The 9,326-nt window shown below is 37.9% G+C and overlaps 1 protein-coding gene across 1 annotated transcript; it reads left to right on the top strand.

Moving 5' to 3' along the window:
- Nucleotides 1-39: 39 nt before the first annotated feature.
- LOC127158706 (GTPase IMAP family member 4-like) lies at nt 40-2,988 on the top strand. Its single transcript, XM_051101730.1, has 2 exons — nt 40-617; nt 877-2,988. Exons 1-2 carry the CDS (start codon nt 115-117, stop codon nt 1,994-1,996), a joined length of 1,623 nt encoding a protein of 540 aa, XP_050957687.1. The 5' UTR covers nt 40-114; the 3' UTR covers nt 1,997-2,988.
- The last annotated feature ends 6,338 nt before the right edge of the window (nt 2,989-9,326 follow it).

The raw sequence follows: 9,326 nt of genomic DNA, 5'->3' as shown, positions 1-9,326 counted from the left end.
CTGAATCTGGTTGTGTGTGGGAGTAACAGAGCATTAAAATCGTTCCTATCAAACCTGATCCTGAATCAGAGCGAAAGAGGATCAGAGCTCAGCTCAGAGTTTGTGAGGAGAGACATGGAGCTTCATGGACGTCAGATCAGTCTGGTGGAGCTTCCAGCTCTGTTCAACTCTCAGCTCTCAGAGGAGGAAGTGATGCGTCAGACTCACCGCTGTGTGTCTCTCTGTCATCCTGGAGTTCATGTTTTCATCATCATCATTCCTGATGCTCCACTGACTGATGAAGACAAAGCAGAAATAGAGGAGATCCAGAGGATATTCAGCTCAAGAATCAACAAACACATCATGATCTTCATAAAGCAGAATTCAGAGCATCAGACAGAAAAACTAAATGAAGAAACACAGTCTGTCATTCAGAGTTTTGGAGGACGACATCATTTCATTGACCTGAAAACACAAGTGTTTGTGTTGATGGAGAAACTGGAGCAGATGGTTGAGAAAAATAGTGGTGTTTGTTTCTCCACTGAGACATTGATGGAGACACAGATGGAAAAACTTAAGGAATTTGAAGAAATGAAGAAGGAAAATCCATTCATTAGAGACATGGTTTCAGTCACAAGGTAGTAATCTGAAAATCAGAAAATTAACACACTTCATGATATCAAAAGTCTATACAGCATTTGTGAGATAAAACAATAACATATATACAGTGCAGAAGAAATAATATGAGCAACACATGATGTTTCAGTATAAATTACACACTATTCTCTGATGGCCTGGATAATTTTCTTCATGTTAAATTCAAAAAATTGTTTTCAATTGTTTTTTTTTTGTTTGTTTGTTTTTTTTTTTCTTCTTTGATCTATCTTTAGATTCAAGAGATGGAAAAGATGATCTGAGGATTGTGCTGCTGGGAAAAACTGGAGCTGGGAAGAGTTCAACTGGAAACACCATCTTAGGAAAAAAAGCATTTATATCAGACATTTCTCAAAAGTCTGTTACTAAAATGTGTCAGAAAGAAACAGCTGAAATCAACAGCAGACACATTACTGTGATCGACACTCCAGGACTGTTTGATAGTGAACTGACTAATGAGGAGATTCAGAGAGAAATGAGCAAGTGCATCTCCATGATTCTGCCTGGACCACATGTGTTTCTCTTACTGATTCCAGTGGGAAGATTCACTGAAGAAGAACAAAACTCAGTGAAAATCATCCAAGAGATGTTTGGAGAAAACTCCTTAATGTTCACCATGGTGCTCTTCACCAGAGGAGATGATCTGAAGAACAAAACCATTGAACAGTATCTGGGGGAACCTGGATCTGCCCTTAAAAACCTGATTGAAGTGTGTGGACACAGATTCCATGTGTTCAATAATAAAGAGACTGGAGACCAAACACAGGTGACTGATCTACTGCAGAAGATAGACAACATGGTGAAAGCAAACGGAGGGAGTTACTACTCATGTAAGATGTTCAGAGAGATGGAAAGACAAATACAAGAACAACAGAAGAACATACTGATGGAGAAAGTGGAGCAACTGAACAGAGAAAAAGAAGAACTGATGAACAAACATGAAGAAGAGAAAATAAGAATGAAGTTGAAGATGGAGGAAGAAAGACAAAATTATGACAATGAGAGAAAGAAAAGAGAAGAAGAATATAAGAGAGACATTAAAGACATGGAGGAACAAAAGAGACAGATACAAGAGAAGCTGAAGAAACAGAAACAACAGGAAAGACAAAGAGAAGAAGAGGAGGAGAAATGGAGAAAGAAAGAACAGGAAATGTGGAATGAATATAATCAGAGACTTAAACAAGAGATGATTGAGAAAGAAAGAAAGAGAAGAGAAGAAGAGGATGAGAGAAGGCGAAATATAGAAAAGGAAAAATGGGATAAATATTATCAAAAACTTGAACAAGAGATTGAGAGAATGAACATGAAAATGGAGGAAGAAAGAGAGAATCATGATAAAGAGAGAAAGAGAAGAACAATATAAAAGAGATATTAAGGAGAGGACTAAGAAAGAAAGATACAAGAGAAGCAAAATAGAGTATGAGAAAAAGAGAGAAACAGAAGCAACAGGAAAGAAATGGAGCAAGAGAGGAAATGCAGTGTAGGATTAATATAATCAGAAACTAAAGGAGAGAGAAAGATCTTCAGTTCAAACATAAAGTATGGAAAAACACTTAAGTTGTGCTTTTTAATGCACATATTTTTAATTGTACTATACTAAGTACATATTAAATGTCTGTTTTTGGAACAACTTTAAGTATGTTAAGTGTTATTTAAGACATGTTTAAGTTTAAGCATTTTAGCTAATAATAAAACCAGCCAATGTTTGGACGATGCAAAGCTGTAAATTGGCTCTACGGGATGCAGTTGACTGCCGTTCTGATAGCCGCCACTTATCCAGCACTGGACAGTGATTCATAATCATTTCCTTCATACTACCCAAAATGACTTTCCGCACAATAAGAATTCATCAATTCACAATCATCAGTTTGTACTCTTATGAAAATTAACCATAGCATGAATAAGGTTTCGCCATAGGATTTGTAGTAAATGTATAGTAAAAACAAAATTAACCATAGCTTTCTTGCAAAAACCATGGTTTAACTATGACTGTAGTAGTAAAACTATAGTAATTACAAAATTTACCATAATTTCAAAAACTATAGTTACTATAGTCAAAGCTACCCCAGTTTTACACTAGTATTACTACAATTTTACTATAGCAGAATAATCCCCGATAGCACATGTACATCTGCAAGATGTCTGTTAAAGATCTCTTGATCTGGAAAGCATCTCATGTGTACAAACATGTGGCAGATGTCTCTAAGATGTCAGTTTTACATACATTCTAAATCATAAACATCTTAAAGACATCTAATAGACGTCTATTTGACATCTGATAGGAAACGTCCTAAACGTATTACATGCAGACGTCAAATAAACATCTCCAAGAGTCTGTGCTATCAGGAATGGCATCAAAAGAATCGTTGGAAAAAAACAAAAAAAAAAAAAAAAACAACAAAAAAAAAACAAAACAAACAAAAAAAAAAAAAAAAGGTTAATCATGGTTGCTACAGTTTTACTAGTAAAACCATGTGTAAATGTTGTATATGTAGCCTACAGTTAAAAAAATATCCTTTAAACAGGCAGAGATGACTAATTCATTGAGAAAGACCATCTTCTGGCAACAAAATAATGTTCATATGACAGCAACTCAAAGATAATAATAAAATAAAATAAAAGTCTAACGATTTTCAATTCACTTTGTATTGCTACAGTGTTGGTAATTTATGTAAACCAATGTAAATGTACATCGTTATGCAAATAAAAGCAGTTCCAGTTCATCAGCATACAGAGTAGTAAGGGTGTTTTCTTGCCTCCCTATAAGTTAATATTATTTACAGGTTATCCTACACAAAATGGCTGCGCCAACAGGTTATGGGCCCAGGAGAGATGCGAGTAACCGATGGAACAGGCTGTATTTCGGAGATGAAAAGTTTCTAGGCCACATGCATTTGCTAGGACTGAAAGACACGGTGTTATCAGAGACCCCCTGCGTGCTGATGATAAAGATGCTACCAACAAAAACGAGGAAGCATATGCTGAACTGATTCAGTACCCTGATGACAAAAGTCTTTCACTTGTTATGAGAGATGCCGCGGACGACGGTAGGAAAGCTCTGCAGATTTTGAGGGCCTACTATGCTGGTAAAGGAAAGCCAAGAGTCATTAGCCTGTACACAGAGTTAATGTCCCTGCAAAAAACGGCTAATGAAAGTGTCACTGATTATATTATTCGAGCAGAAACCACAATTACAGCACTAAGAAATGCAGAAGAGACGCTTAGTGATGGGCTTTTAATTGCTATGATATTGAAAGGTTTGCCAGACTCATTTAAACGCTGTACATATCACACAAAGTGATGGAGACATAACGTTTGCAGAGTTTAAAACCAAGCTGAGGAATTTTGAAAGCATGGAAAACTTTCACAACAGCACCAGTGAAGATAATGTGATGAGGGCGAGTGTCTCGACCCCGGAATGGAAGGGGAGAGAACGGCTCGCATGTTCGGACATTACGTGCTACAACTGCGGCCCAAAAGGTCATAAAGCTTGTGCGTGCCCGACCCCAAATCGCAAAAGACAGTGGTGTAATTACTGCAAAAGCTCAACGCACAAAGATGAAAACTGCAGACGCAAAAAGAGAGACAATGTTAAACAAGCCACTGTTTATTGTTAAACATTGTCAATGTTAAACAATGACAATGACGAACACACCTTTGTCTTTAAAGCAAGTGACTTCAAATCCTACGAGATACAGCAGAAGGGGCTGATGGTCGATACAGGTGCGACATCGCATATCATTACAAATCTTGGAAAATTCAAAAGGTTTGACGATGAATTCCAGCCAGAGAAACACTATATTGAGCTGGCAGACGGGACCAGAGCGAGCGGAGTAGCACTGAAGAGAGGTGATGCGGAGGTGTACCTGATTGACAGCGTGGGACATCAGGTGAGGACGACACTGAGGAATGCATTATATATCCCATCGTATCCGCAGAACATTTTCTCTGTTAAAGCCGCAACAACAAACGGAGCCTCGATCAACTTTCAACAAGGACAAGATGAACTCATTCACAAGGACGGTACTAAAATTTGCATACACGAATACAATCTGTACTATCTGAACACTGTGAACGAAGACAGCAATAGTTGTAACGATGTTATGACATTCAAACCTGGCACGAATCCTTGGTCACTGCAATTATGATGATGTTTCCAAATTGCAGAATGTAGTTGAAGGAATGAAAATCAAGGGAAAGGTGAAATTTGCACACAGGGTAAATTTGTTCAGAGTAGAAACAGAGAACCTGATACACGAGCTAAGGCTGCACTTGAACTAGTGCACACAGACTTAGCTGGTCCAGACGACCCAGAGGCTAAAGATGGTTTCAAGTATGCTTTAGCGTTTACCGATGACTAGTCAGGTGCAGTGTTTGTGTACTTTTTAAAAGCTAAAAGTGACACTGCAAAAGCCACTGAAAAATTATTTGCTGATACAGCACCTTATGGGTGCATAAAGTGTGTTAGGTCAGATAATGGCACAGAATTCATGGCTAAAGAGTTTCAGTCACTGTTATCCTGGTTTATTATCCAGACACAGGATAGGTTCTCAAGCACAGGCTTGTAAAATTCATCACAAAGTGTGTTACTGAACATCAGACACAGACTGACATTTCAATGTCAGATGATGGTTCTCATGGGGAAAGATACGTGTCCTCCCAGTCCAAACAGAGCGTAGCTGACCAGAAATCAGAAAAGACTAATGGATCTCAAACTGAGACTGAGAATCAGAGTAGTGCTCAGATAGAGGTATGGGAATAAAAGTATGCGTTGCCCTAAAAGAAATAGGAAAGCTCCCCAGTATTTGCCAGATTATGTATCTGATGTTGAGTGTGATGATCAGATTCTAACCATTGTTGACTACTGTTACAGAGTGTGTGATGTACCACAAACATTCAAGGAAGCTATGAGTTCAAATGAGTCACTGATGTGGACTAAGGCCATGGAAGAGGAAATTAACTCTCTAAAAGAAAATGATACATTTACCCTAACTACTCTACCAGAAGGTAAACATGCAGTGGGGGGGTAGATGGGTTTATGCCATCAAAAATAATACAGATGAGAGCAAGTCATTCAAGGCCAGATTTGTTGCTAAAGGCTATAGTCAAGTGATGGGTGTAGACTACAAAGAGACTTTCTCCCCAATGGCAAATATCACTTCAATACGAGCCTTAATGCAAATGGAAGCACAACCTCCACCAAATAGATGTAAAAACTGCGTACTTGTACACTCCAATTGATTGTGATATTTATGTTTGGGAAAACTCAAACATTTCCTGGGAATTGATTTCTATCAAAGTGAAGGAGTCGTAAAATTGAACCAGAAAAGGTACATTTTGAGGGTACTAGAGAGATTCAGTATGACAGATTGTAAACTCAGGTCAACACCATGTGAGCACTGTTGATTACAACAGTGATAGTGATCCTGTTGATCCTAAAAGGAACCGTGAGGCAGTAGGTAGTTTGATCTATCTGATGACTTGTACTAGACCTGATCTAAGTTGGGTTGCCTCAATACTTGTCAGACCCAAACGAACAACACTGGTCTACAGTTAAACATGTAATGAGGTACTTGAAAGGTACAATTGATCATGAACTATGTTACAAGAAAAGTGATGAAAAACTTAAAGAGTACTGTTTTAGTCTTACTCAAAATGGTGCTCTGATCTCTTGGAAGTCAAAGAAACAGTCCACAGTTGCTTTATCTACATGTGAAGCAGAGGATATGGCACTGGCTGTAACCGCACAAGAAAGCATGTATCTTGTACAGTTGTTGAACAGTATGGAAAATGCCTGTCTGTATATGCTTGTACAAATCTTTGAAGATAACCAAGGTGCAATTGCTTTATCAAATAACCCAGTGTGTCACCAAAGATGCAAGCATGTCGATGTACGATATCATTTCATTCGAACAGCACTAAGTGTTGGCAAAGTGACAATTGTGTATTGTCCCACAGAAGAAATGGTGGCTGATGTCATGACTAAACCAGTGACAAAGTTTAAACAAGAAAAATTCAAGAGTTTTATGTTTGGTATGTAAATCCAACACAAGTGAGTTGGAAGACTGTATCCATGTGTTATGTTATTATAGTGATATACAGTGTTGTACAGTATGAGAGCAAGTGGGGGTGTTAACGTTTGTATTGGGTGTGCCCTTATCTGCTCATGTCATATGCGACCTGTCTTCCATATAAGGACATATGCAAATAAAGGCAGTTCCGGTTCATCAGCATACCAAGTAGTAAGCATGTTTTTCTTGCCTCAGTATAAGTTAATATAATTTACCGGTTATCCTATGCAAAATGGCTGCGCCAACAGTTTCGAGCAGGGATTCAAGTTAGACAAGAATATCTCTGATTGAGGTGTTGTGTTGCTGGATGTAATAATGAACACAGTAGTCATGATTTACTCCTGACATCTGAGCTGCTAAAGATGCAGTGGCTTACGTTTGTTTGTGAATGGAATGCACCTCCTGATCTACATATATCAGTCTATGTTCATGCGAATCATTTGTGAATGTTTTATAAATCTTTGCAATTGCATGTTCCTAATAACGTGCTAGTTAGCAAGTTTAGCAGCTAAACGTGGCTAAATGCCGCTAAATTAATCAGGCTCGTAACTCCACAGAGAGAAGAGAGGGGCGGGGCGGGGTGGGGCGAGCAGAGCTTATTTGGTTTTAAAGCAGTCCGGACCAGAATATGATGATTTTGGCAGAGCTGATTTTGGCAAGGTAAAAAGGGTGTTGTTTTACAGTACCATTAAGAATTTTTAACCAAAGTATATTATAGACTTTATATGACCCATTTAAAGCATCATAAAACTAACTAAAACCAAACCTTTAAAAAAAAAAAAAAACACTTTAACACATCAGCATAATAGGAACTGCCTAAAATGACACAAACATCTTTAGGAAACCTTTATTTGAAGTGTGATTTGATTTTTTTAGTTTGCCTCACGCTCCATTCATTCATTCATTCCCGTTGATGCTTCACACTCCAGTCCAGTTGGTGGAGGTAATACACTATAAGTTTGGCATAACTTTTCAAGCGCCAGTGAACGATACGAAAAGCAATTATTTGACTTCACTTGCAGGACATTTGCTGCTCACTTGCTCTCAATATAGTGTGATTTATAGCATTAGGAAATTGCTGCTTCTGGGGATTTTTTTGTGGAGTGAGAGAGAAGATTTTTCTACTACGAAGTCTGTCCGAAAACTTCGTGCACAAACGCTGTTTTTAAAGTCATTATCTGATGAAGCATCAAGAGTTATGCTTTCAGTCTTCTAAAGGTGAGATGTTCATTTCGCGTATTTACACACAATTGTATAAGCAACAATACGCGAGATCGTTTCTGCATTGTTTTCATCGGTTACAGCGATATTTGTGTGTTTGCTGGCTTGAATACACACCGAGTACAGCAGATAACGAGCATGTGAGGAAAACGTGAAGAAGTCCACAGCGATTTTGTGTTTTTGTAGGTTTTATGATCACTGTTTGTTTCTGCATAAACAAAACTAGTGTTATTTAATTTGTGTGTTAATTTGATCGTAGTTATTAGAAAATGAAACTATATTATTGTGTGTATTGTTAGTAAAGATGGGTGTCATCAGATTCCAGCAATTATTCTGTCTCAAATGATTTGTTTCTACTCTATACGCAGTATAATGATCTGCTGCTGATTCTGAATGGCTTGTTTAATGAGTGTTTCTAGTCTGAGGCTCATCAATATGATCAGAGCTGAAAATCCTCTTTTTAGTAATTTCTGTTTGTATGTGACATGATCAAAGTATGACAACTACACTTTTAGTCTTAGATCTGTAGTAATTAGAAATAAAAAGTGAACATATGTAATGTTTAAATGAAAATTAATGCCTGCAAATTTGTCATTCGGGTTAGTGGTGATTGAGATGTTGGTCATTCACTCTTTCTGTACAAAAAACAAAAAAAACTACTAAGATAATTGATCCTAATTCTACTACTACTAATATAAAACATGCTAAGGTCTGAAGAGCTGCAGGGATAATTAATTAGTCTATGTAAAGTGGATTCTGAGAATTGCTTCTAAACACATTATTAATGTTAGAAGTGCATTGCTAAAACATGTTGCAAAGACAGTGAACTATGTAGGCTAGTACTTAATTGTGGAGTTAAACTATTAAACACATTTTTTGGGCTTGGCACATAGACTGTGAACATTCAAGCACTGATAATGCGAATGTTTTTTAACAATCAGTTTGACAATTCTTTTCAGTTTCGCAAAGCAAAAACATGGGCCGTCCAATAAGATTTGAGCTAGGATCATGTGACAGGTGGCAGCTGCTATTGCGCAAAAGGATCAGAATGGTGGCGCTGTTTCGTAAACACACACAGAAGTAGAGTACCCTGTGGCCTGTAGCACGAAGCGTGATAAACAAACTCAGAGCTGCAGAGTAAGTTTTGAGTTGAGAAAACCCGATAAAGCCAACCTGGTTTAGTTTAGGTTCACCAGCTCACAAAGCTCGATATAAACGTTCTCTATCAACTCAGAGTTTGTGATTTAACTCTGGAGCGCGTGCACCTGAAAGTGTGACACGTGCACCAAACAGCCAATCACAGGGAACATGGAGAGAGTCAGCAAAGTGTCTGTTGGATTCACTTCTCGTGAGAGTTGGCGCAATTAACTTTTCTGCTGAAGAATAAGAGATGCTGTTATT

The sequence above is a fragment of the Labeo rohita genome, unplaced genomic scaffold (assembly GCF_022985175.1).
Source record: "Labeo rohita strain BAU-BD-2019 unplaced genomic scaffold, IGBB_LRoh.1.0 scaffold_1657, whole genome shotgun sequence".
In the NCBI taxonomy this organism is placed as follows: Eukaryota; Metazoa; Chordata; class Actinopteri; order Cypriniformes; family Cyprinidae; genus Labeo; species Labeo rohita.
Note: the sequence above shows the minus strand (reverse complement) of the source record. Positions and strands in the feature narration are given on the sequence as shown.